The sequence below is a fragment of the Coregonus lavaretus genome (assembly GCF_964263955.1).
Source record: "Coregonus lavaretus genome assembly, chromosome: 22".
NCBI lineage: Eukaryota > Metazoa > Chordata > Actinopteri > Salmoniformes > Salmonidae > Coregonus > Coregonus lavaretus.
This window is the reverse complement of record NC_140009.1, coordinates 41,730,937-41,757,965: the sequence shown is the minus strand read 5'-3', so window position 1 is coordinate 41,757,965 and position 27,029 is coordinate 41,730,937. Positions and strand designations below refer to the sequence as shown.

The window sequence follows — 27,029 nt, the reverse complement described above, 5'->3', positions numbered from 1 at the left end:
CAGCAGCAGTGTCCAGCAAAGGCCGTCTACGATGTCATGGTACCATGGATGGTGTCTTGCTGCTGATCAACGTCTCCTGTTTGGGGGGGGGGGGGGGGGGTGTTTTTATACTTATTTCCTCATTCACATGTTACTGGTGGTTACTTAGTTTTTGCTCTTATTTCCCCTTTCATCACACTTTTCAACTGTGTATTACATTATTTTACATTGCACTATTTTCCTATTATGATAGTAAATAAATATCTAAAAGGTCTGCACATTTCTGGTCATACAGTACCAGTCAGAAGTTTGGACACGCCAACTCATTCAAGGCTTTTTCTTTATTTTTTACAATTTTCTACATTGTAGAATAATAGTGAAGACACCAAAACTATGAAATAACACATATGGAATCATGTAGTAACCCAAAAAGTGTTAAACAAAGATTCTTCAAAGTAGCCACCCTTCGCCTTTATGACAGCTTTGCACACTCTTGGCATTCTCTCAACCAGCTTCATGAGGAATGCTTTTCCAACAGTCTTGAAGGAGTTCCCACATATGCTGAGCGCTTGTTGGCTGCTTTTCCTTCACTCTGCAGTCCAATTTACCCTTTGTTGGCAATGACACAGGTCAAACGTTTTCTGTAAGTCTTCACAAGGTTTTCACACACTGTTGTTGGTATTTTGGCCCATTCCTCCATGCAGATCTCCTCTAGAGCAGTGATGTTTTGGGGCTGTCGCTGGGCAACATGGACTTTTCAATACTAATGGAAACACACAGTATTTTATTCAAAGAATTTCAGAGAACTGCTTTTGGATCCTTGCTGCAAGATGGAGGATCCTGGGATGAGCCCTTCAGGTGAGAAAGTTGAGACCATTGTGAAGGCCTGTGTGGCCCTCCACAACTACCTTTGCACCACAGACACCTACAACACAACACAGATTCATCAACACGATACATCCACCCCACATTTGTTGACCACTCCACACCCACTGGGGACCTGCTTCCAGGAGAGTGGAGACAGGTAGTACAAGAGGACACCAGCTTCCTGGACCCAAGAAACATGTTGGGAGACAGGGCAACCAGAGTTGCTATAGACGTGCACAACAACCTCAAGGACTACATCCTCACACCAGCAGGTCAAGTGTCTTTCTAGTTTTCCTCTATCACGCGTGGTACCCTACAGTACATGTTGGAGTGTGGTTTGGAAAACATGTGCACACATACGTTCTCTTCTTCTGGTTGATGACTGTTTGTGTCATGTTGTGAGCTACACACTTGGTTTTGCTGATTGGATTTTGCTGTTTTTCTTATTCACACTTTACTAAGCACAATAGAGTACTATAATGACAGTCACTTCATCCTTGATTTAGTTTGGGAGGCTAGGCCCTCAATACATTTACCTAGCCTTGTGTTATGTGTAGTGGCCTTTCAATTATAACTTTTCTGCTATGGTTTTCCAGCTGTAGACAATAGGGCTAGACCCTCGAGACATTAACCTCATCTACAGTGGGGGAAAAAAGTATTTAGTCAGCCACCAATTGTGCAAGTTCTCCCACTTAAAAAGATGAGAGAGGCCTGTAATTTTCATCATAGGTACACGTCAACTATGACAGACATGTTTCTTGGGTCCAGGAAGCTGGTGTCCTCCTGGCACTGCAGGATTTGAGTCCCTAGTGTGTTACTGATGGTAGGCTTTGTTACTTTGGTCCCAGCTCTCTGCAGGTCATTCACTAGGTCCCCCCGTGTGGTTCTGGGATTTTTGCTCACCGTTCTTGTGATCATTTTGACCCCACGGGGTGAGATCTTGCGTGGAGCCCCAGATCGAGGGAGATTATCAGTGGTCTTGTATGTCTTCCATTTCCTAATAATTGCTCCCACAGTTGATTTCTTCAAACCAAGCTGCTTACCTATTGCAGATTCAGTCTTCCCAGCCTGGTGCAGGTCTACAATTTTGTTTCTGGTGTCCTTTGACAGCTCTTTGGTCTTGGCCATAGTGGAGTTTGGAGTGTGACTGTTTGAGGTTGTGGACAGGTGTCTTTTATACTGATAACAAGTTCAAACAGGTGTCATTAATACAGGTAACGAGTGGAGGACAGAGGAGCCTCTTAAAGAAGAAGTTACAGGTCTGTGAGAGCCAGAAATCTTGCTTATTTGTAGGTGACCAAATACTTATTTTCCACCATAATTAGCAAATAAATTCATTAAAAATCCTACAATGTGATTTTCTGGATTTCTTTTTCTCATTTTGTCTGTCATAGTTGACGTGTACCTATGATGAAAATTACAGGCCTCTCTCATCTTTTTAAGTGGGAGAACTTGCACAATTGGTGGCTGACTAAATACTTTTTTTCCCCACTGTATACTATGGCTCTCTAGGAACAGTTGACCACACATTTAAAGACAGATTTAGTAGGCCTAACCTTGTATTCCTAACCAAGTGGAAGGTGGTATTTACACAGGAAAGTTTAACACAACTATTACCACCATTATAAAGAGTTTTAATTGCGTTAATAAAAAAAGTACCACATTTGAAATACACTGCTCAAAAAAATTAAGGGAACACTAAAATAACACATCCTAGATCTGAATGAATGAAATAATCTTATTAAATACTTTTTTCTTTACATAGTTGAATGTGCTGACAACAAAATCACACAAAAATTATCAATGGAAATCAAATTTATCAACCCATGGAGGTCTGGATTTGGAGTCACCCTCAAAATTAAAGTGGAAAACCACACTACAGGCTGATCCAACTTTGACACACTTGTGTGATGTTTTCATTGATAGCTGATATGTCACATTACTTTGAGACTTATTTTTGTCTTTATCATTACAGAAATTAGTTTCTATTCAACCCTTAACATTGGGATTTATTAGACCTCTATTTAAAGAAAATAAATTATAAGTTTGAAAGTTACCAATTTGTTTATTTCAGTCTAAACAATCCATATACATCAATTTAACAAAATAAATGCGTCTTTGATACTTTTAGAATCTTGACTTTTGAATAAACAACTCTTCCATACCTAACCTCAGTGTTACGTGCCCACTGATCAACTCAAGTAAATCTTGAGACACAATGGCAAATAAGTTATATTCATTTTTTCAAAGCCCACTGCTGTTGAACCTCAATGATACATTTTACATTTTACATTTTAGTCATTTAGCAGACGCTCTTATCCAGAGCGACTTACAGTTAGTGAGTGCATACATTTTTTCATACATTCTAACGCAGTTTTAAACACCAGTCCAACCCAGCTTGATCCAGTTTAACCCAGTAAGAGAGACATTCTAAACCAGGTTAACAATCAGGTTGAACCCAGTTTAAAAGCCTTAAAAACATCTGCTTGTCTAACCTGGACATTGGTCTGAAATTCTGACTGCAAGATGGCTATTTGCAGGTGCATAGACACACACACACACACACACACACACACTAGAGGTTTTCCTGCAGCAAGTCCATGTATCCTCTGATCATTATTTTCCCCACATCGAAGAAAAACGGCCAGTGCGCAAAACTCAAGGCGCCATGGAAACCGTCGTCATAGTGATCGCTGGAAACCGTGACGCCCGCGTCCTGTAGCCTCCTGGTACACATCAACCCATCGTCTCTGAGCACATCGTACTCACACGTTAGAATGTAAGCTCGCAGGGTTCTACCCAGAACTCCCTGCTCCACCAGCAGCGGCGCCGCTCGGACATCCAGCAACCCCGGGAGAAGATCTCCCTCCTGCCCCGTGACCTCCTGTGACCCCGTCTCCATGCCAACAGGCTTGTAATGCTTCATGTGTTTGGCCGGCAGAAGGGTGGTCCAGTTGATATGGGAGCGGATGGAGGGAGGGATGGAGGGAAGGTGGAGTAAGGAGGGGGCAAGAGGAGGGGATGGAGAGAGGTATCAACCCCCAGGTAGAGCAGCCAGAACCTGGCCATCATCAATGATAGTATCTAATGTTACACCTGAAGGCCCGGACAGATGCCCTCAATCCTGACCTCAAGTACAACAATGGTATTTCCACTGCCTCAGCACAGGAACTAGCATTGATCTGTGTATAGAAAAACGCAGATAGAAAAAAATAGTCATTAAGCACGATATGGAAACGCAGCACTTTTAAAAAGATTAAACACTTGCAGCGTTCATTGACTTCAGACCTAATCTGCATCAAAATGACTAAGCAAATGCAAAACAAAGGTTTACTTGGATTGTATGAATTTGAAGTATGTCCTTTGGATTACGGTATGCTTCAGAGTAAGGCTAGAACACCCAGGTAGTGGGTTCGATCCCCAGGACCACCCATACACAAAAAAAAAAATTATGCACGCATGACTGTAAGTCACTTTGGATAAAAGCGTCTGCTAAATGGCATATTATTATTATTACTTACAGCCCTGTTCCCATCCATCACCTTCAATCTATTAAATCCAGTCAAATCAGTTGTCACCAGAACTGTATATAGGCAATCTCTATATATGACTCTAGTTGTCACCATCAGGAAAGAAGGAAGGGCTGAGGAAGGACAGACAGAAGGAAGGGATGAGGAAGGACAGACAGAAGGAAGGGCTGAGGAAGGACAGACAGAAGGAAGGGCTGAGGAAGGACAGACAGAAGGAAGGGATGAGGAAGGACAGACAGAAGGGAGGGATGAGGAAGGACAGACAGAAGGAAGGGCTGAGGAAGGACAGACAGAAGGAAGGGCTGAGGAAGGACAGACAGAAGGAAGGGATGAGGAAGGACAGACAGAAGGAAGGGATGAGGAAGGACAGACAGAAGGAAGGGCTGAGGAAGGACAGACAGAAGGAAGGGATGAGGAAGGACAGACAGAAGGAAGGGATGAGGAAGGACAGACAGAAGGGAGGATGCATTTTCCCTGACTTTCAACAGGACCACCTAAGATGGTAATGCATGCAGTGGGGTATTAAAGTAATTGGTTTCTGATACCCTATGGCTTAAAGGTGAATGTAATTGGTGGCAAATCAATGCTGTAACAAAGTGTTTTTATCGGATCCCTAAAAGAAAATGCTGCGACAATTAATGGCCAGAAATTGTCATTGAGTATTATTATGCATGAATCAGAAATAACAGATGCACAACAGGACAAGGCAGATACGTTCTAGAGAGGTTAGATGACGATCGCAGCTAGACTTGCTCTGCATTTACGCAGAAGCTCAATCATTCCAATTGGCCTAGATCTAGCCTAGCGTTCCTGTTGTTAGTGGAAAGGTTAGTTGGAATCACTATGTAAAACATCTGTTAAGGTGGCCTCCCGATCAATTCACCAATCACACCTCCTTCATCAAATCAAATCAAATCACATAAGCCTAGCTGGGACGAGTGCCATTTAGCAGGGAACACGTCTTAATAGGCCAGTCAGACTAAATACATGGGACGAACAACATTGGTAACCCAACAATTAATAACTACAGGGCATGAGGACTGGGAAATGTGTGTGACACACTCTCTCTCTCTATGGGTCACTGATGGATGTTTGTTGCCATTTCTCCTGTTGGCTCAGACTGACAATGTAAAGGACAATAATAGCAGTGTTAGAGCTGGGACGATAAACCGAAAATTATCAACACTGACCAAACCAACCATTTATCGAGGACATTTTACTTATATCGATAATAATGACAAATAGCCTTTACTAGAGGAATGTAAAGTTTGAAATGAAATAGGCCTAAGCCTGCTAATATGGGCTATTGCTAACGGGACAATTGATAACATAAAAGTAATAGTGGTAGTTTAAAGGGTCAACTAAAAAAGTTACTGGTGCTTATTCATTGTATAAACTTATCATTAAATGTATCGTTATCGGGATATTGTGATATGGATTTTTGTCCATATCGCCCAGCTCTAAGCAGTGTGAACCACACTGAGACCCCACCGGATCCCGTTAAAAACACACACTCAGTTTATACATATTTATCAGTAGGGGCACAACTTTCACTGGGGACATGTCCCTCCCAAATCCCCCCCAGTTTTATCATTGGAATGTGATATAATGCGGCGGTGTGCTTTAGGACCATGCGGACACCTCCGAGCGGTCGGGTAGACTGTTTTAGACTGGATTTTGGACCACCACAGAGGGCTGACAGGCTGTGTGAAGGCAAAGCTTCTGGAAGGCTGGCTGGACCAGCACGGGAGAGTTGAGCATAGTTCAGTGTACGCATTGCGCTCTTTAACCGAGTTGTAAAAGGAACAGAAACTGCCTACTCTTTAGTTGCGTGATGTAGCTGGCAAGGTAACTGCTGTTTACCTTAACATTAAAAAAATAAGAAACTAGGGTTTATTCGCAGTGCTGAGCTAGTATTGTAACTGACATGTAACATTAGCTAATGTTTCATCCCCTCTCGACTGAGGTGAATGAATAAGCTACGCTAGTGAGTAGCTACCACAGCCAGGTCAGCTCTAGCCTCTAGTTATCTGTCAGATAGCGATATGAGGTGGCTATTATTACTATCCAACAGCAGTTGTTTTGTCACGTATCAGAAGTAAATTAACTTGGCAAGCTTTTGCCAGTTGATGTACCGTTAGAGAGCTGGCCAAAAGTTGACTTACACTAGCAATTATTTTTGGTTTTTGCTCTGACATGAACGGTGAACTGTGGGACCTTATATAGACAGGTGTGTGCCTTTCCAAATCATGTCCAATCAATTGAATTTACCACAGGTGGACTCCAATCAAGTTGTAGAAACATCAAGGATGATCATTGGAACCAGGATGCACCTGAGCTCAATTTCGAGTCTCATAGCAAAGGGTCTGAATATTTATGTAAATAAGGTATTTCTGTTTTTTATTTGTAATACATTTGCTAAAATGTCTAAAAACCTGTTTTTGCTTGGTTATTAGGGGTATTGTGTGTAGATTGCTGAGGAAAAACATTTATTTAATCAATTTTAAAATAAGGCTGTAACGTAACAAAATGTGGAAAAAGTCAAGGGGTCTGACTAATTTCCGAACGCATTGTAAAAGATGGAAGTAGAAGCCTAAGTGTTGTTGTCAATTAGTTTACTCCAACTAGGGGAGGGATGGTAGGGTTAGGGGAAAATAATAAAGGAAAATATATTTTTACAAATCGATATACAGTACCAGTCAAAGGTTTGGACACACCTACTCATTCAAGGGTTTTTCTAGATTTTTACTATTTTATACATTGTAGAATAATAGTGAAGACATCAAAACTATGAAATAACACATATGGAATCATGTAGTAACCAAAAAAGTGGTAAACAAATAAAAATATATTTTATATTTGAGATTCTTCAAATATCCACCGTTTGCCTTGATGACAGCTTTGCACACTCTTGGCATTCTCTCAACCAGCTTCATGACGTAGTCACCTGAAATGCATTTCAATTAACAGGTGTGACTTGTTAAAAGTTAATCTGTGGAATTTGTTTCCTTCTTAATGCGTTTGAGCCAATCAGTTGTATTGTGACAAGGTAGGGGTGGTATACAGGAGATAGCCCTATTTGGTAAAAGACCAAGTCCATATTATGGCAAGAACAGCTCAAATAAGCAAAGAGAAACGACAGTCCATCAGTACTTTAAGACACGAAGGTCAGTCAATCCGGAAAATGTCAATAACATAAAAAAAAAAAAAAAAAAGTTTATTCAAGTGCAGACGCAAAAACTATCAAGCGCTATGATGAAACTGGCTCTCATGAGGACCACCACAGGAAAGGAAGACCCAGAGTTACCTCTGCTGCAGAGGATAAGTTCATTAGAGTTACCAGTCTTAGAAATTACAGCCCAAATAAATGCTTCAAATCAAATCAAATCACATTTTATTGGTCACATACAGGTGTTTATCAGATGTTATTGCGAGTGTAGCGAAATGCTTGTGCTTCTAGCTCCGACAGTGCAGTAATATCTAACAAGTAATATCTAACAATTTCACAACACAGAGTTCAAGTAAGAGACACATCTCAACATCAACTGTTCAGAGGAGTCTGCGTGAATCAGGCCTTTTGCAAAGAAACCACTACTAAAGGACACCAGCTAATTTCTTGCAATTCTACACATTTGGCCATAGAGTGGAGGCAAATGTTAGCATTTTTTTATATGATAACTGATAATCAATGGGCCCCACCCCGGTTGGTAATTTGACCATATTTACAAGTTTAGATAGTTGGCTGCTAGACTAACTTACCAATCAAAAATAAATGTGCTGGCATGGGCTAATTGAGTGACTGCTGATGCACAACCAAATTTCGAAATTGCACCTTGTGTATTCTATTATTCTAAATCTCAACAGTAAGTTGAGACCCCGACTGAGTCCCCCCCCCAAAAAAAATTATATACAGCTCTGGAAATAATTAAGAGACCACTGCAAAATTATCAGTTTCTCTGGTTTTACTATTTATAGGTATGTGTTTGGGTAAAAATAAATTGTTTGTTTTATTCTATAAACTACTGACAACATTTCTCCCAAATTCCAAATAAAAATATTGTCATTTAGAGCATTTAATTGCAGAAAATGACAACTGGTCAAAATAACAAAAAAAAGCAGTGTTGTCAGACCTCGAATAATGCAAAGAAAATAAGTTCATGTTCATTTTTAAACAACACAATACTAATGTTTTAACTTAGGAAGAGTTCAGAAATCAATATTTGGTGGAATAACCCTGATTTTCAATCACAGCTTTCATGCGTCTTGGCATGCTCTCCACCAGTCTTCCACATTGATGTTGGGTGACTTTATGCCACTCCTGGCGCAAAAATTCAAGCAGCTCGGCTTTGTTTGATGGCTTGTGAAATTTGGACCATCCATCTTCCTCTTGATCACATTCCAGAAGTTTTCAATGGGGTTCAGGTCTGGAGATTGGGCTGGCCATGACAGGGTTTTGATCTGGTGGTCCTCCATCCACACCTTGATTGACATGGCTGTGTGGAATGGCGAATTGTCCTGCTGGAAAAACCAATCCTCAGAGTTGGGGAACAATGTCAGAGCAAAAGGAAGCAAGTTTTCTTCCAGGACAACCTTGTACATGGCTTGATTCATGCGTCCTTCACAAAGACAAATCTGCCCGATTCCAGCCTTGCTGAAGCACCCCCAGATCATCACAGATCCTCCACCAAATTTCAGAGTGGGTGAGAGACACTGTGGCTTGTAGGCCTCTCCAGGTCTCCGTCTAACCATTAGACGACCACGTGTTGGGCAAAGCTGAAAATTGGACTCAACAGAGAAGATGACCTTACTCCAGTCCTCTACGGTCCAATCCTTATGGTCTTTTGCAAACCTCAGCCTGGCTCTTCTTTTCTTCTCATTGATGAAGGGCATTTTTCTAGCTTTGCATGACTTCAGCCCTGCTCCTAGGAGCCTGTTTCGAACCGTCCTCGCCGTGCACTTCACCCCAGCTGCCGTTTGCAATTTTTTTGTAAGGTCACTTGATGTCATCCTACAGTTGTTGAGTGACATTTGAATGAGTTGGCGGTCATCCCAGTCAGTAGAGAGTCGTTTTCGCCCTCTGCCGGTCTGTAGCTTTGTTGTCCCCAATGTCTTCTGCTTGAACTTGTTCTTATGAACCGCCGTCATTGAAATTTTAAGGATGGAAGCAACCTGATGCTCACTGTATCCATCTGCCAGTAAAGCCAGAATTGAACCCTTCTTTTCCTCACTCAAAACTTTCCTTTTCAACTCTTTTGGCATGGTCAATAGTTATTTTTTGATTAATATTACTTTTGTGGTACTATTAGCACTGTTTTTGCCATCCAGCTGGTCCTATTGCAAGATAGTGATGACCACAGCAGTGGTTTTTATACTTTTCCTCGTTAAATAAGATTTGGTTCAGGTGATCACCTAATCAGTACCTAATTCAGTAGAATGAGGTGTGCCTGTGTTGGAATTCAACAGACACTGGAATGGAATGGCTGTCATACATGTAGAGATGCTGATTTAAGAAGAATTTGCAGTGGTCTCTTAATTTTTTCCAGAGCTGTATATAGTTTTTTATTGGTCTGTGGGCATACAAAAGTGGGGCTGCATCCCTTTTCTAATTAGGTGTTCATAGGAGATAGCAAAAGCATCGGTCTGTACTTCCTCAAAAGGGTGAAGTCACCTTAAATTCCGAACCACGATTTCAACCTTTTAATAATGTATTTGAAAGAGCAATGTCTGTCTGGATCAGTAGATTAAATCACCACACGGGCACAGCCACTTCAGACAATGGGCTTGTTCGACATTGCAGTCAACATGTAAAGTGTTGGTCCCATGTTTCATGAGCTGAAATAAAAGATCCCAGGAATTTTCCATATGAACAAAAAGTTTATACCTCTCAAATTTTGTGCCCAAATGTTTACATCCCCATTTCTCCTTTGCCAAGATAATCCATCCAACTGACAGGTGTGGCAAATCAAGAAGCTGATTAAACAGCATGATCATTACACAGGTGCACCTTGTGATGGGGACAATAAAAGTCCAGTTTTGTCAAACAACACAATGCCACTAATGTCTCAAGTTCTGGAGCGTGCAATTGGCATGCTGACTGCAGGAATGTCCACCAGAGCTGTTGCCAGAGAATTAAGTGTTCATTTGTCTACCATAGGCCGCCTCCAATGTCGTTTTATAACTTTGGCAGTAAGTCCAACCAGCCTTACAACCGCAGACAACGTGTACGGCGTCTTGTGGGCGAGCGGTTTGCTGATGTCAACGTAGTCAACATACTGCCCCATGCTGGCGGTGGGGTTATGGTATGGGCAGGAATAAGTTACGGACAACAAACACAATTGCATGTTATCGATGGCAGTTTGAAAGCACAGAGATACCGTGACGAGATCCTGAGGCCCATTGTCGTCCCATTCATCCGCTGCCATCACCTCATATTTCAGCATGATAATGCACGGCCCCAGGTCGTAAGGATCTGTACACAATTCCTGGAAGCTGAAAATATCCTAGTTCATCCATGGCCTGCATACTCACCAAACATGTCACCCATTGAGCATGTTTGGGATGCTCTGGATCGACGTGTACAACAGCGTGTTTCAGTTCCCACCAATATCCAGCAACTTCACACAGCCATTGAAGAGGAGTGGGACAACATTCCACAGGCCACAATCAACAGCTTGACCAACTCTATGCGACGGAGATGTGTTGCGCTGTCAAATGGTGGTCACACCAGATACTGACTGGTTTTCTGATCCACGGCCCTACCTTTTTTTAAAGGTATCTGTGACCAACAGATGCATATCTGTATTCCCAGTCATGTGAAATACATAGATTAGGGCCCAAATAATTTATTTCAATTGCCTGTTTTCCTTATATGAACTGTAACTCAATATACAAAGAACCTTACATCATAAATAACTACTCATTATTATTTGTAGATCAGTCAGTCACAATTTACCCATGATCCATTACGGTTTTGATCTTTTCAAACACTGCCATATAGGGAGAAAAAACCAATTCTCCAATTTCATTATTTAATAAAAAGAGACAATGGCAGTAGCTAGAAGCCGAGTATGAGAGAGGATGCGGGGGGAAGGGATGGGCTTCACTTCATAACTCTCAAAAGGTCTCTGAACTCCCAAGGTTTCAATCCCCAAGTCAGTCAAAAATCTAATTTGATGTGGGCGAGACATCACCAAAGCTGGCAGTCACATCTGTTCAAAATAATTCACCTTTCTTCTGACAAAACCTGTCAAAGCATCCTTAAGAATAACAAATATGAAAAGTGTTTCTTGGGATACTTTTTTTAATATCACACTTAGGTTTTGTTGTGCATGAGGTTTATATTTACAAATAATGGAAATGTACAGTGAGTTCTGAAAACATTGGCAAAATAATTATTTTTTTAAAAGAAAGCTGTCCATTCCAAACTATATAACATAAGAAAAGGGTTAGTTACATTGGTGGAAATTGAAAAACGACATAAGAGAATGATGGACCTCAAATCAAAATCTGTCATATCCACTTATATGTAGCTGTCTCATCCATGATCAACAGTTAATCCAAGTGTGTCATGGCTCATCCTTTAAAAACAAGAGGGTCATCAGCAACTTAACGTCGCCATTTCATAAACAGAAAGAACTCACGCATGTAGCCAGTTAACTACAAAAAAAAAAAGGTAAAGCCCAACAACCAGAGGCCTTAAAACAGCCAAAGTCTTTTGAGTCAAATGGATTAAATAAGCTTAACAGGCACCTCTCTCAGGTGACTAAAATTGTTTGTGCGTTCTGACCGCTGGAGGACCGTGTGGTCAAAACTCTGTCATTTTCTTGTGAGTGTCAGCCTTCCTGTTTTCCCTCTGGGCTGAGAGCTCCTGGGCCTTCTGCTGGACCAGCAGGCTGCGGGCTGCAGACAGCTTCTCTTCCAGGTGAGTCACCATGGAAGAATCCCTGTGGGGATACAGAGGGAACAGTGGTTTAATAAGAACTACTTAGAGATTCAATAGAGGTCTAAGAGAGGGAGAGGCTGCATTGGGAGAATAGGGACTTACTATATTTGTGATTTGCTGCAAATCCTATACCCATCTCTAGCCAGCAAAGATCAAACTATCATTGACATGAGTTTAGACGACATTGTTTAACAACTATACTGCCATTCACATCTGATGCCCGGTGAAATGCTCCTGTATGGCTGTTGGGCATCCATCTTATGATGTGAGAGGCGAGGTGAGTTCCCAGGGTCCCTCCTTTCCTTACCTCCCAGTCCGTCGGCTCAGGGACTCTGTGATTTTCTGGATCTCCCTCTCCGTCTGGGCCACCCTCTCCGCCGCCTGGAACAGCTTCACGTTCAGGTTTCTCTTGGTGCTCTTCCCCCCCTTGTAAGCCTCCACTCCGGCCCCTTGAGATGATGGAGTATGTGGGGGAGGGGGGCCACCAGTGCCTCCTGCCTCAGGGTTGGCGTCCCCATTCCCCAGCTTGCGGTTCAGGAAGTCAAAGACGTTGTGGCACCCACCAGTGTTGCCTGCTCGAGCTTTTCTTTTTCTCTTATTGCGGCTCACCTGCTCCCCATCTTTGCCTTTGGCCACTTTGCTCTGTGTCTTCCTCCCAGTGAGCTCAGCACACTGGTCCAGAGATTTACCTTTGGGCAGGACCACCGCCAGCACTGGCTCCACCCGACCCTCTGACGTTTTACCCAGACCTGTTGGGCACAGATGCATCTACTATGAAATGACCACAGTTAAATTGCTTTAAACTTAGTGTACAAGTTTTATGGGACATTGCTTTTACTAATCCACAAATTTCACAAATCTAAGGGCAGACGTAAAAGGGGGAAGCCCAAGACAACATTGCAGAGAACAATCAAGACTGAGCTCCAACAACATCAGCAGAGCTGGGGCACGGTGAAGAAGATGGCCCGAGACTGACAGAAGTGGAGACTGTTGCTGCACCTATGTGCCAGCCGGTGAGTGAGTGTTTCACTAATCCTTGATTGTGAACTACCATTTTAATTTACAATTTTATTCAACAGCAAATATGTACCACAAGGCAATATGCATTTGATTTTAGAGTAGACCAACATTTTTCATTACATTGTGTTTTACAGTATTACTGCATACAACTTACCTGCATTGTCTCCATGATTGTTGACTGATAATCACTTATGCTTACCTTTCCCATATTCATATCCCATTTTGAGCATGAGCTTGGAGCCTATGCCTCGTGTGTGTGCCTCCCAGCCACCAAAGGCAGAAGAACTTCTCGACGGTGCCCAATCCTCCTCTTGGGTCAAAACTGACGGGTCAATGAGAAGACAAACTAAATACTTTAGCTACATGCAGGGCATCTGTACAAAGAAACGTTCTGCCAAGTTACTGTGCAAGTAGGTTTCATGTTATCCATTAATGTTTGTGGTTAGAGCGAAAGGAAAAACATTTGTAATTTACTTCCCAATTGAATCAATCAATAACATCCTCTATTTCTACATAAGGGTGATTCCATGTCAGCATGCCCCAAAATATTGGTATCTCAGATTGTTTCTTAGAGAAACTGAATTGAGAGGAAGGATGTTTAATATGCTTTTGACATTTTAAATCAAAGAATTTTTTGAAAATCATGATGAAAGTGGCCATTTTAGGCCATTTTTATGATCCGTGAACCGTACATGATAGAAACACCTTGGAGTATAATGAGAGGGGGGCATGCATAGCTCTCAAAAGGGCCTAAAATGGACACTTTCATCATGATTTTCAAAAAATATTTGATTTGACAAATGTAAAAATGTGTTAAAACAACCTTCCTCCCAACATAGTTTTTATGTGAGAATTGCCAAAACAATCTCTTATACCCCAAATAATGTCTGGCCATGCTGGGGTAGAATCGCCCATAACACAATGTATTTAATGTGGCTGCATAACATTACATGGAAACCCTCAGACATAAAGCTGGGTCTACACCATAGAAATAGAATCTGGAATCTATTTATACTGAACAAAAATATAAAACGCAACATGTAAAGTGTTGGTCTCATGTTTCATGAGCTGAAATAAAAGATCCCAGAAATGTTCCTTACACACCAAAACCTTATGCCGTACGCACTACCCTCTGTAGCGCCTTGCAGTCGGATGCCGAGCAGTTGCCATACCGAGCGGTGATGCAACCAGTGAGGATGCTCTCGATGGTGCAGCTGTATAACTTTTTGAGGATCTGAGGACCCATGTCAAATCTTTTCAGTCTCCTGAGGGGGAATAGACGTTGTCGTGCCCTCTTCACGACTGTCGGTGTGTTTGGACCATGATAGTTTGTTAGTGATGTGGACGCCAAGGAACTTGAAGCTCTCGACCCGCTGCTCGGCCCCCCATTTTCCTGTAGTCCACTATCAGCTCTTTTGTCTTGCTCACGTTGAGGGAGAGGTTGTTGTCCTGGCACCACACTGCCAGGTCTCTAACCTGTTGCCTGTAGGCTGTCTCATCTTTGTTGGTGATCAGACCTTCTCAGGCCTACAACCGTTGTGTCGTCGGCAAACTTAATGGTGTTGGAGTTGTGCATGGCCACACAGTCGTGGGTGAACAGGGAGTATAGGAGTGGACTAAGCACGCACCCCTGAGGGGAACCCGTGTTGAGGATCACGGTGGAAGATGTGTTATTGCCTACCCTTACCACCTGGGGGTGGCTCGTAAGGAAGTCCAGGATCCAGTTGCAGAGGGAGATGTTTAGTCCCAGGGTCCTTAGCTTAGTGATGTGTGTTGAGGGCACTAGGATGTTGAGCGCTGAGCTGTAGTCAACGAACAGTATTCTCATGTAGGTGTTCCATTTGTCCAGGCGGGAAAGGGCAGTGTGGAGTGCAATAGAGATTGCATCATCTGTGGACCTGTTGGGGCGGTATGCGAATTGTAGTGGGTCTAGGGTTTCTGGGATGATGGTGTTGATGTGAGCCATGACCAGCCTTCCAAAGCACTTCATGGCTACAGACGTGAGCGCTACAGGGCGGTAGTCATTTAGGCAGGTTATCTTGGCGTTCTTCGGCACAGGAACTATTGTGGTCTGTTTGAAACATGTAGGTATTACAGGGCGATACCTACAGGGAGAAGTTGAAAATGTCAGTAAAGACACTTGCCAGTTGGTCAGCGGATGCTCTGAGTACGCGTCCTGGTAATCTGTCTTGTGAATATTAACTTGTTTAAAGGTCTTACTCACATCGGCTACGGAGAGCATGATCACACAGCTGTCCGGAACAGCTGGTGCTCTCATGCATGGTTCAGTGTTGCTTACGCCGAAGCGAGCATAGAAGGCATTTAGCTCGTCTGGTAGGCTTGAGTCACTGGGCAGCTCCGGCTGGGTTTCCCTTTGCAAGCCCTGCCACATCCGACAAGTGTCAGAGCCGGTGTAGTAGGATTCAATTTTCGTCCTGTATTGATGCTTTGCCTGTTTGATGGTTCGTCGGAGGGCGTAGCGGGATTTCTTATAAGCGTCCGGATTAGTGTCCCGCTCCTTGAAAGCGGCAGCTCTAGCCTTTAGCTCAGTGCGGATCTTGCCTGTAAACCATGGCTTCTGGTTGGGATACAGTATGTACGTACGGTCACTGTGGGGACGACGTCATCGATGCACTTATTGACTGATGTGGTATACTCCTCAATGCCATCGGATGAATCCCGGAAAATATTCCAGTCTGTGCTAGCAAAACAGCACTGTAACTGAGCATCAGACCACGTTTTTGCTTGTAAGCAGGATTCAGGAGGATATAATTATGGTCAGATTTGCCAAATGGAGGGCGAGGGAAAGCTTTGTACGCGTCTCTGTGTGTGGAGTAAAGGTGGTATAGAGTTTTTTCCCCCCCTCTGTTTGCACGTGACATGCTGGTAGAAATGAGGTAAAATGGATTAAAGTTTTCCTGCATTAAAGTCCCCTGCCATTAGGAGCGCCGCTTCTGGGTGAGCATTCTCTTGTTTGCTTATGGTCTTAAACAGCTCGTTGAGTGAGGTCTTAGAGCCTGCATCGGTTTGTGGTGGTAAATAGACAGCTACGATGAAAACTCCCTTGGTAAATAGTGTGGTCTACAGCTTATCATCAGGTACTCCACCTCAGGCGAGAAAAACCTAGAGACTTCCTTAATATTAGATTGCACACCAGCTGTTGTTGACAAATAGACACAGACCACCACCCCTCGTCTTACCAGAGGTTGCTGTTCTGTCTTGCCGATGCACGGAAAACCCAGCCAACTGTATACTATCCAAGTCCTCGTTCAGCCACGACTCGGTGAAACATAAGAAATTACAGTTTTTAATGTCCTGTTGGTAGGATAGTCTCAAACGGAGCTCACCCAGTTTACTCTACAGTGACTGCACGTTCGTCAGTAGCATGGATTGTAAAGGTAGATTATCCACTCGCTGACGAATTCTCACCAAGCACCCCGATTCTCACCAAGCACCCCGATCTGCGCCCCCCTGTATCGGCGTCTCCTCTTCATGCGAATGATGGGGATTTGGGCCTGGTCCGGGAGGAGCCATAAATCGTTTGCCTCTGATTCGTTAAAGAAAAAATCTTTGTCCAGTCCGAGGTGAGTAATCACTGTTCTGATGTCCAGAAGCTCTTTCCAGTCATAGAGACAGTGGCAGAAACATGATGTATAAAAAACACAGAATAGCAGGAGTGGTTAGGAGCCCGTAAAACGGCAGCCACCCCCTCCAGCTCCATTAGTAACAAATGCAGACCTAGTGTAACCACGCCGGACAAGGACCTCCACATCTGGCTTCTTCAACTGAGGGATCATCTGAGACCATTCACCTGGACAGCTGATGAAACTGTGGGTTTGCACAACCTAAACATTTCTGCACACTGTCAGAAACCGTCTCAGGGAAGCTCAATGTCCCAGTTCTTTCGTGGCCTGCATTCTCATCAGACATGACACCCATTGACCGTGTTTGGGATGCTCTGATCCCGCCAATATCCAGTAACTTCGCACAGCCATTGAATAGGAGTGGGACAACATTCCACAATCAACAGCCTGATCAACTCTATGCGAAGGAAATGTGTCACGCTGCATGAGGCAAATGGTGGTCACACCAGATACTGACTGGTTATCTGATCCACGCCCCTACTTTTTTTTTTTTTAAGGTATCTGTGACCAACAGATGCATATCCCTATTCCCAGTCATGTGAAATCCATAGACTAGGGCCCAAATAATTTATTTCAATTTCCTTATATGAACTGTAACTCAGTAAAATCTTTGAAATTGTTGCATGTTGCGTTTATATTTTTGTTCAGTGTATATGGTCTACACATTGTTGAAAGAGGTACCTACCTCTGGCGAACGCTGCTTCGCCATCTCCATTGTCATCGTCCTCCGAGTCAGAGCAGGAGGGCAGGTCATCTTCTCTCAACGGTGGGATGACCCCGTCAGCCTCCACCATGACGTTCTTCAGCAAGGCCGAGTCGAACTTCACCGTGTAGAAATCACTGTCGATGTCTACTCAGACAGAGGAGAGCATTTCAATCACCTTGGTTAGTGGAACACAGTAATCTGAGCTGATCAGATGTTAATCTTGTCTACTACAAAACATTGACATGACACCCAACATGATCTAACCAATTCGGGACTCAATAGGCTACATCTCTAGTAGTGGGTAAATTGGGTGAGATTGAATGGGTTTGAGAACGGCAATGCTTGTTATGCTGTTATGGTAGGTCAGCCATACTCAACAGGGGGACCCAGAACAGGGTCAATATGTATCGCTGGGCATGACTTAAAAAATAATAATATACAGCGCCTTCAGAAAGTACTCATACTCCTAGACTTATTCCACATGTTGTGTTACAGCCTGAATTCAAAATGGATTCAATTGATTTCTCACCCATCTACACACAATACCCCATGATGACAAAGTGAAAACAAAAACGTTTTTTTTTTTTATGTTAGCAAATTTATTCAAAATGAAATACAGAAATATCTCATTTATATACACTACCGTTCAAAAGTTTGGGGTCACTTAGAATTTTCCTTGTTTTCCATGAAAACATACATGAAATGAGTTTGAATAGGAAATGTAGCAAAATGCATAGGAAATGTAGTCATTGACAAGATTAGAAATACTAATTTTTAATAGAAATAATAATAGTGTCCTTCAAACTTTGCTTTCATCAAAGAATCCTCCATTTGCAGCAATTACAGCCTTGCAGACCTTTGGCATTCTAGTTGTCAATTTGTTGAGGTAATCTGAAGAGATTTCACCCCATGCTTCCTGAAGCACCTCTCACAAGTTGGATTGGCTTCTTACGTACCATAGGGTCAAGCTGCTCCCACAACAGCTCAATAGGGTTGAGATCCGGTGACTGTGCTGGCCACTCCATTATAGACAGAATACCAGCTGACTGCTTATTCCCTAAATAGTTCTTGCATAGTTTGGAGCTGTGCTTTGGGTCATTGTCCTGTTGTAGGAGGAAATTGGCTACAATCAAGCGCCGTCCACAGGGTATGGCATGGCGTTGCAAAATGGAGTGATAGCCTTCCTTCTTCAAGATCCCTTTTACCCTGTACAAATCTCCCACTTTACCACCACCAAAGCACCCCCTGACCATCACATTACCTCCACCATGCTTGACAGATGGCATCAAGAACTCCTCCAGCATCTTTTCATTTGGTCTGCGTCTCACAAATGTTCTTCTTTGTGATCCGAACACCTCAAACTTGGATTCATCTGTCCATAACACTTTTTTCCAATCTTCCTCTGTCCAGTATCTGTGTTCTTTTGCCCATCTTAATCTTTTATTTTTATTGGCCAGTCTTAGATATGGCTTTTTCTTTGCAACACTGCCTAGAAGGTCAGCATCCCAGAGTCGCCTCTTCATTGTTGACGTTGAGACTGGTGTTTTGTGGGTACTATTTAATGAAGATGCCAGTTGAGGACCTGTGAGGCGTCTGTTTCTCAAACTAGACACTTTAATGTATTTGTCCTCTTGCTCAGTTGTGCACCGGGACCTCCCACTCTTTCTATACTGGTTTGAGCCAGTTTGCGCTGTTCTGTGAAGGGAGTAGTACACAGCGTTGTACGAGATCTTCAGTTTCTTGGCAATTTCTCACATGGAATAGCCTTCATTTCTCAGAACAAGAATAGACTGACGAGTTTCAGAAGAAAGTTCTTTGTTTCTGGCCATTATGATTCTGTAATCGAACCCACAATTGCTGATGCTCCAGATACTTAACTAGTCTCAAGAAGGCCAGTTTTATTGCTTCTTTAAATCAGCACAACAGTTTTCAGCTGTGCTAACATAATTGCAAAATGGTTTTCTAATGATTAATTAGCCTTTTAAAATGATAAACTTGGATTAGCAAACACAACGTGCCATTGGAACACAGGACTGATGGTTGCTGATAATGGGCCTCTGTACGCCTATGTAGATATTCCATAAAAAATCTGCCGTTTCCAGCTACAATAGCCATTTACAACATTAACCATGTCTACACTGTATTTCTGATCAATTTGATATTATTTTAATGGACAAAAAAACTGCTTCTCTTTCGAAAACAAGGAAATGTCTAAGTGACCCCAAACTTTTGAACGATAGTGTAAGTATTCACACCGAGTCAATACTTTGTAGAAGCACCTTTGGCTGCAATTACAGCTTTGGGTATGTCTGTATCAGCTTTGCACATCTGGATTTGGGGATTTTCTCCCATTCTTCCTTGCAGATTTTCTCAAGCTCTTAAATTGGATGGGGAGCGGCAGTGAACAGCATTCAAATAAAATAAAATAAAATAGTATTTGTCACATGCACCGAATACAACAGGTGTAGTCCTTACAGTGAAATGCTTACTTACAAGCCCTTAACCAACAATGCAGTTTTAAGAAAAGTAAGTGTGAAGTAAAAACATTGAAATTAAAAATAATTAAAGAGCAGCAGTAAAATAAAATAACAGTAGGGGGGTTATATACAGGGGGTACCGGTACAGAGTCAATGTGCGGGGGCACAGGTTAGTCAAGGAAATATGTACATGTGGGTAGAGTTAAAGTGACTATGCATAGATCATAAACAGAGAGTAGCAGCAGCGTAGAAGAGGGGTTGGGGTGGGCGGACAATGCAAGTAGTCCAGGTAGCCATGATTAGCTGTTCAGGAGTCTTATGGCTTGGGGGTAGAAGCTGTTAAGAAGCATTTTGGACCTAGACATGGCGCTCCGGTACCGCTTGCCGTGCGGTAGCAGAGAGAACAGTCTATGACTAGGGTGGCTGGAGTCTTTGACAATTTTTAGGGCCTTCCTCTGACACCGGCTGGTATAGAGGTCCTGGATGGCAGGAAGCTTGGCCCCAGTGATGTACTGGGCCGTACGCACTATCCTCTGTAGTGCCTTGCGGTCGGAGGCCGAGCAGTTGCCATACCAGGCAGTGATGCAACTAGTCAGGATGCTCTCCATGGTGCAGCTGTAGAACTTTGAGAATCTGTGGACCCATGCCAAATATTTTCAGTCTCCTGAGGGGGAATAGGCTTTGTTGTGCCCTCTTCACGACTGTCTTGGTGTGTTTGGACAAAAATAGTTTGTTGGTGATGTGGACACCAAGGAACTTGAAGCTCTCAACCCATTCCAATACAGCCCTGTCGATGAGAATGGGTGCATGCTCAGTCCTCTTTTTTTCCTGTAGTCCACAATCATCTCCTTTGTCTCGATCACGTTGAGGGAGAGGTTGTTATCCTGGTCTCTGACCTCCTCATCTATAGGCTGTGTCATCGTTGTTGGTGATCAGGCCTACCACTGTTGTGTCGTCGGCAAACTTAATGATGGTGTTGGAGTCGTGCCTGGCCATGCAGTCATGGGTCAAGTCTTTCCACAAATGTTCAATGGGATTCAAGTCTGGGCTTTGGCTGGGCCACTCAAGGACTTTCACATTCTGGTTCTGAAGCCATACCAGCGTTGCTTTGGCTGTATGCTTGTGGTCATTATCCTGTTGGAATGTAAATCTTCACCCCAGTCTAAGGGCGTTTGTACTCTGAAGCAGGTGCTCATCAAGGATTTGCCTGTATTTGGCTCCATTCATTGTTCCCTCTATCCTCACCAGTCTCGCAGTCCCTGCCGCTGAAAAGCATCCTTATAGCATGATGCTGCCACCACCATGCTTCACGGTAGGGATGGTGTTAGATGGGTGATGAGCTGTGCTTGGTTTTCTACAGACATAGCGCTTTGCATTCAGGCCAAAGACATACATTTTTGTCTCATCTGACCACAGAATCGTTTGCCTTATGCTCGAGTTTGCCTTTTTGCAAACTCCAGTCATGCGCCTTTTTCTCAGGAGTGGCTTCCGTTCGGCCACTTATCAAATAAAAACTTTGACATAAACTATCAGAAACCGTCTCAGGGAAGGTAATCTGTGTGCTCGTCATCCTCGCCAGGGTCTTGACCCGACTGCAGTTCGGCGTTGTAACCAACTTCTGTGGGCAAATGCTCACCTTCAATGGCCACTAGCACGCTGGAGAAGTGTGTTCTTCGTGGATTAATCCCGGTTTCAACTGTACGAGGCAGATGGCAGACAGCGTGTATGGCGTTGTGTGGGCGAGCGGTTTGCTGATGTCAACATTGGGAACAGAGCGACCCATGGTGGCGGTGGAGTTATGGTATGGTCAGGCATAAGCTATGGACAACAAACAATTGCATTTTATCGATAGCAATTTGAATGCACAGAGATATCGTGATGAGATCCTGAGGCCCATTGTCGTGCCATTCATCCGCCGCCATCACCTCATGTTTCAGCATGATAATGCATGGCCCCAGGTCTTAAGGATCTGTACACAATTCCTGGAAGCTGAAAATGTCCCAGTTCATCCATGGCCTACATATTCAAAGATGTCACCCATTGAGCACGTTTGGGATGCTCTGGATTGACGTGTACGTCAGCGTGTTCCAGTTCCCGCCAATATCCAGCAACTTCGTACAGCCATTGAAGAGGAGTGGGACAACATTCCACAGGCCACAATCAACAGCCTGATCAACTCTATGAGAAGGAGATGTGTCGCGCTGCACGAGGCAAATGGTGGTCACACTGGTTTCTGATCCACGCCCCTACTTTTTTTAAAGGTATCTGTGACCAACAGATGCATATCTGTATTCCCAGTCATGTGAAATCCATAGATTAGGGCCTAATGAATTCATTTCAATTGACTGATTTCCTTTTATGAACTGTAACTCAGTAAAATCGTTGAAATTGTTGCATATTGCGTTTATATTTTTGTTCAGTGTAAATGTTGTGGTTATCATGGCCAGATTACGTGCCCCGGAGCCTCAACCCCCAGGGGGCCCCCATTGATTTTGTTGAGTCACTCAGGTATCATACCTTGTCGTGCTGCTGCTCCAGTTTCTGCTGTTCTGCTATGGAACCCTGACCTGTTCACCAAATGCTACCTTGTTCCTACGCCGATAAATGACAATATCCATCCGGACCTTTGTCACATAGAAAATGTGTGACCGGACCTCCTCAAATAGTAGTTGAGTACCCCTGCTGTAGGTGATGGACAGTCAGTGACACACCTGTTATTTTGCCCGAGTACCAGATGCCATCGTCTTGCCTGGCCAAGCAGGAGGAGCCCTCTTGAAGGTTAGTGAGGTCTGACTCCAGGAACTCTCTGAGCTCTGACACATACACCACCTCGCCATGGGAGAACCTACAACACCAGAACAGTGGTCAGACGAGGGTCCTTACTGAGACGGCGTATCATAGCCAGTACAGGCAAAATAACATTTGGGAGAGTAATCGAAGGGTTTCAATTTAACTGAAAAGAATGCGCAAAAGACTGCATGAAAGCTCAACACCTCAAACGTTTTATGGCAATTAAAATGAAGTGGAAAACCAAGTGGAGGTTGAGGAAAAATAAGGGTGTATAATTTGACTGACAAATTAGTCAGTGAAATTATTTATCAGTAAAATTATTTGACTGACAAAATAAGTATGTTATTACTTCATCAGTTACAAAGGAAATATATGTTCTGCTTTCCTTCCAACCCTGTAAAAAGACATCCGTGTGAGATCATAGATCGGTTTTCCATTAAAACGATAAGAACAATTTATAGAATTTAATGTGAATTAACAATGCAGCTGCGCTGAGCCAGCAACAGTTTAGGTCTCACGATGCATCCCTTTCAGATGGTTAAGCATTGCACCTGTTCTATCATTACTGTACCTAAATTCTACCTCTCAAAGTTAACATTTCCTTCTCATTTAACTTCTTAAAGTATTGCCATTCAGGACTTCGCTGATGTAGCTTGCCTTTCTGCCATTTTTCCAATTGTTAATGACGATGACGTAGTGGTGGAGAGTAGACTACAAAATAATTGATGAGTGTCAAGATTTCTAAGATTTAGTATTTTTGGAACGGAGGAAACGGATTAGTTGCCGTACTTCCGAGAACACAAACACTCGCATCTTTCATAGCGATGGACGGAGAGAGAGGGGAGGGGCAGAGAGAGAGGGGAGGGGCACAGTGTAGTCAGTTAACAGGCAGAACAGTGCACTACGCCCATCTATCTCAATTTCTTGGCTTGCAATGTCTTGCAACTTCAGTAAAGCAGGGCCTATCATCAGTGAATAGGGTAGGATATTCTACACGCAACAGAGTAAAGACTGAACACACTCGCATCATTAGCGAAGAGAAAGAGCAGGGGTGTAATCATTAATCCAAACAGTTGCAAAACATAACGTTCCGGTTTGCAACTAAAACTAGAGTTTATATTCAGGTAGGTCCCTCCCCGTTTCATTCCGTTTAAGAAATGTTTTACAACAGAATCGGCCTAATAAACAAGTCCCAGGCGAGCCAGCGCGAGGGAGAGAGAGGGGGCAGGCTGAAAAAAACGTGATGTGCAAGACATTACCAAGACATATGCGCGTCTCCCAAATTCACCAAAGTAACCTAAAGTTTGCCTCTCCCTCTCTGGTTTTATTTAAATTACATCACATTTCCCAGGCCTACTTACTAATTAGGCTATAGTTATCACATGTTTTGTGATAACTGCACTGCGATTTGAATTTGATTTCTGATTTTTCTCAACGTTAAGGATCCCAATTTCGTTTAAACGTTCACACCCTTAATAAACAATATACCTGCAGTTGTCTGCGAAGCGACACTTGTCCTCCAGGAAGAATGGGCAGGGCTTCATGGACTTCTGTGTGGGATGGACATACAGCACCCTCACCTGGGCCTCATTCCTGTCACAACTCTCTGTCCCCACGACCATTGCATTGTGGTACTCCAAAGTCCCCCAAGAGGTGCGGTAGGGTGCTCGCACTTTGGTGCCACTTAGCACGTCTACCTCTCCCTCTCCCTCGCCATCATCCTCCTCCTCCTCTCCCCTCTCTCTCATGTCTGAGCTACTTCCGGAAACCTCCCCCACTTCTGAGTAGAAGGCAGCGAACACATTGTCCAAGCCACCGTTAGCTGGTGTGCCTGTGGCTAGCGACTGGAACCCGTCAGCCTCTTCGAGAGTGGCTAGGAGCCGGCTCTTCTTGACTGACACTAGGCTAGCTTCTGTGAGCTCTATAAGCTGAGAGATGTCTTCTTTCAGTTTTAGCAGGTCAGCCTGCTGCGACGGGTCCAGGCCGGCCAACAGGGCACTCTCCACCTGCTGCAGCTGGGCGCCGTAGGCTGTGATGGCAGCCTCCAGGGTTCCTTCGTCCATACTGGCCTGGGTGGGCAGCAGACACTGGTCAACATCTAGTTAGAAGGGAGTCTGTGGCACAAGAAAAGCTCATGAATAGATGTGTATGTCATGTGTCCCATCATTAACATGTTGCATAACTTGGTCTGGATGTGCATCCATCAGCTACTAGTTAGGCTAGGCTATGGCTAGAATAGTTAGCTATCATGCTTAGCTATACAAACACCATGACATGAGCTCATCTGTGATACTGACAACAAAGATTAGCTGAGAAACACTAAACTCCGTTCTCTTATATCGAAAGCGGATATAGCTGAGAGAACAGAGTTGAGCATTCCTCAGTTAAACAAAGAGGAGCGAATTAGTCTATCTAGCGAACTAAATTAGCTAGTTAGCTAAAGGAATAAATCAAGAGGGGTAGCTAGCTAAGGTTACCTAGCTATATAACGTTAACATTCAAAGTAAATGGCAAATCGTCAATTAGGAAGCTAACACAAATATGCTGCTATTTAGCTACACAGCTAGCTAATTCAATGAGAATCTAGCTAGCTAGTTAACAATTTATGCTAACTAGCTTTGAGTACCGGTAGCAAGCAGGCTAGCAATGCAATTAGCAAGCCAATTCACATCTTTATACTTACTCCGTGACATTCAACCCCTTGTCAACAAAAATGCCTATTGGGGGGAGACCTTTAAAGTCATGTTTCAAACCAAAAAGGAAAGAGAACACGTAACAACAATGGGGGAAATACAAGCAGGCTGTTGAAGGTGTGCGTGTGAATGAACTGTAACCCGGAAGTAATTCCTTTTCCACTGCATTCTCACAAAATAAAAGTATTTAGAAAGTATCAATATCGAATCATTAAACAGTGAAGAATTGGCCGAACGGATCACTTTCTATAGGTTCAGAATACGTTCTTTCATTTAGCAGATTTTATTTCATGATACATACATTTTCATTAAGATGAAGGCTTTATATTAAACAATCTTGACCTTTTCAAAAAGTTCTGTAACATAATGGATAAGTGTAACTAATGTGTGTGTAATCAATCATGAGGACCCTATTTCCAGTAGCGCAATAAATCAATACATTTACAAATGAAAGTAGTGTATCTCAGACTGTGATCCTTTGGGTGCGTTCATAAATTCACTCTGGCTATCTACAACGATTTCAGAGCACTCTCGTCTGAGTGTGCCAGAGCGCAGAATAACTGATGATTTTACGAATGCTCAACACCCGTTGAATATGACCGGTGTCAGTAAACGTTGATTAAATTGTTGCCAGCAGCACAGTTACAGTCACCAACGCTCTGGATAACACGAAAAAAGCCTAACCAGCCCTGTTAGGGCGAGTAAAATGGTCAGAGTGAGGTGTTCTCTCATTTGTGTCTGGAAGGCGCTACCAAGGGTGCGTTCGTAAATTTAATCCGGCTATCTACTCCGATTTCAGAGCAATCTCGTCTTGTGCCAGAGCGCAGAATAACTGATGGATTTACGAACGCTCAACACCTGTTGAATGTGGCCGGTGTCAGTAAACTTCGGCAAAAAAGTGTAATTAAATTGTTGCCAGCAGCACAGTTACAGTCACCAACACTCTGGATAACATGAACAAAGCCTAATCAGCTCTGCTAGGGCGAGTAAAATGGTCAGAGTGAGGTGTCTGGAAGTAGCTAGCAAGTTAGCCAGTTAGCTTGGGTGCTTGACTGCAGATGTGAGGTCAGAACGCTCAAATCAACCCTACTCCTCGGCCAGAGCGTCCAGTGTGCGCTCAGAACTTTCTGAGAGCAAAACGCTCTGAACTTACGAACGGACAATCTGACAATGCCCTGAATTTACCAACGCCCAGAGTACACTTTGGCACTCCAGATTGAATTTACGAACACAGATAGCCAACGTTAGCCAGTTAGCTTGGGTGCATGACTGCAGATGTGAGGTCAGAACGCTTGGATCAACCCTACTCCTCGGCCAGAGCATCAGTGTGCGCTCTGAACACTCCGAGAGCGAAACACTCTGAATTTAGGAATGGACAATT

General features: G+C 43.3%; 1 protein-coding gene across 1 annotated transcript; it reads right to left on the bottom strand.

The window, feature by feature from the left end:
- Positions 1-11,664: 11,664 nt before the first annotated feature.
- On the bottom strand, positions 11,665-25,797 carry LOC311150239 (zinc finger CCCH-type with G patch domain-containing protein). Its single transcript, XM_084187616.1, has 7 exons — positions 25,639-25,797; positions 24,444-25,069; positions 22,877-23,010; positions 17,668-17,832; positions 13,538-13,660; positions 12,626-13,067; positions 11,665-12,319 (listed from the first exon to the last, which is right to left on the bottom strand). The coding sequence occupies exons 2-7, from the start codon at positions 25,016-25,018 to the stop codon at positions 12,181-12,183; spliced, it is 1,578 nt and encodes a 525-aa protein (XP_084043742.1). The 5' UTR covers positions 25,019-25,069; positions 25,639-25,797; the 3' UTR covers positions 11,665-12,180.
- Between the last annotated feature and the right edge of the window lie 1,232 nt (positions 25,798-27,029).

Bases quoted from the DNA above. Each gene is read 5' to 3' on its own strand.
- LOC311150239 (XM_084187616.1), bottom strand. From the start codon at position 25,018: ATGGACGAAGGAACCCTGGAGGCTGCCATCACAGCCTACGGCGCCCAG. The intron at 23,011-24,443 runs GTATATTGTTTA...CTGGTGTTGTAG, and splicing joins CGCTTCGCAGACAACTGCAG to GTTCTCCCATGGCGAGGTGG. The intron at 17,833-22,876 runs GTGTGTCACTGA...CTGTCTGAGTAG, and splicing joins GTACTCGGGCAAAATAACAG to ACATCGACAGTGATTTCTAC.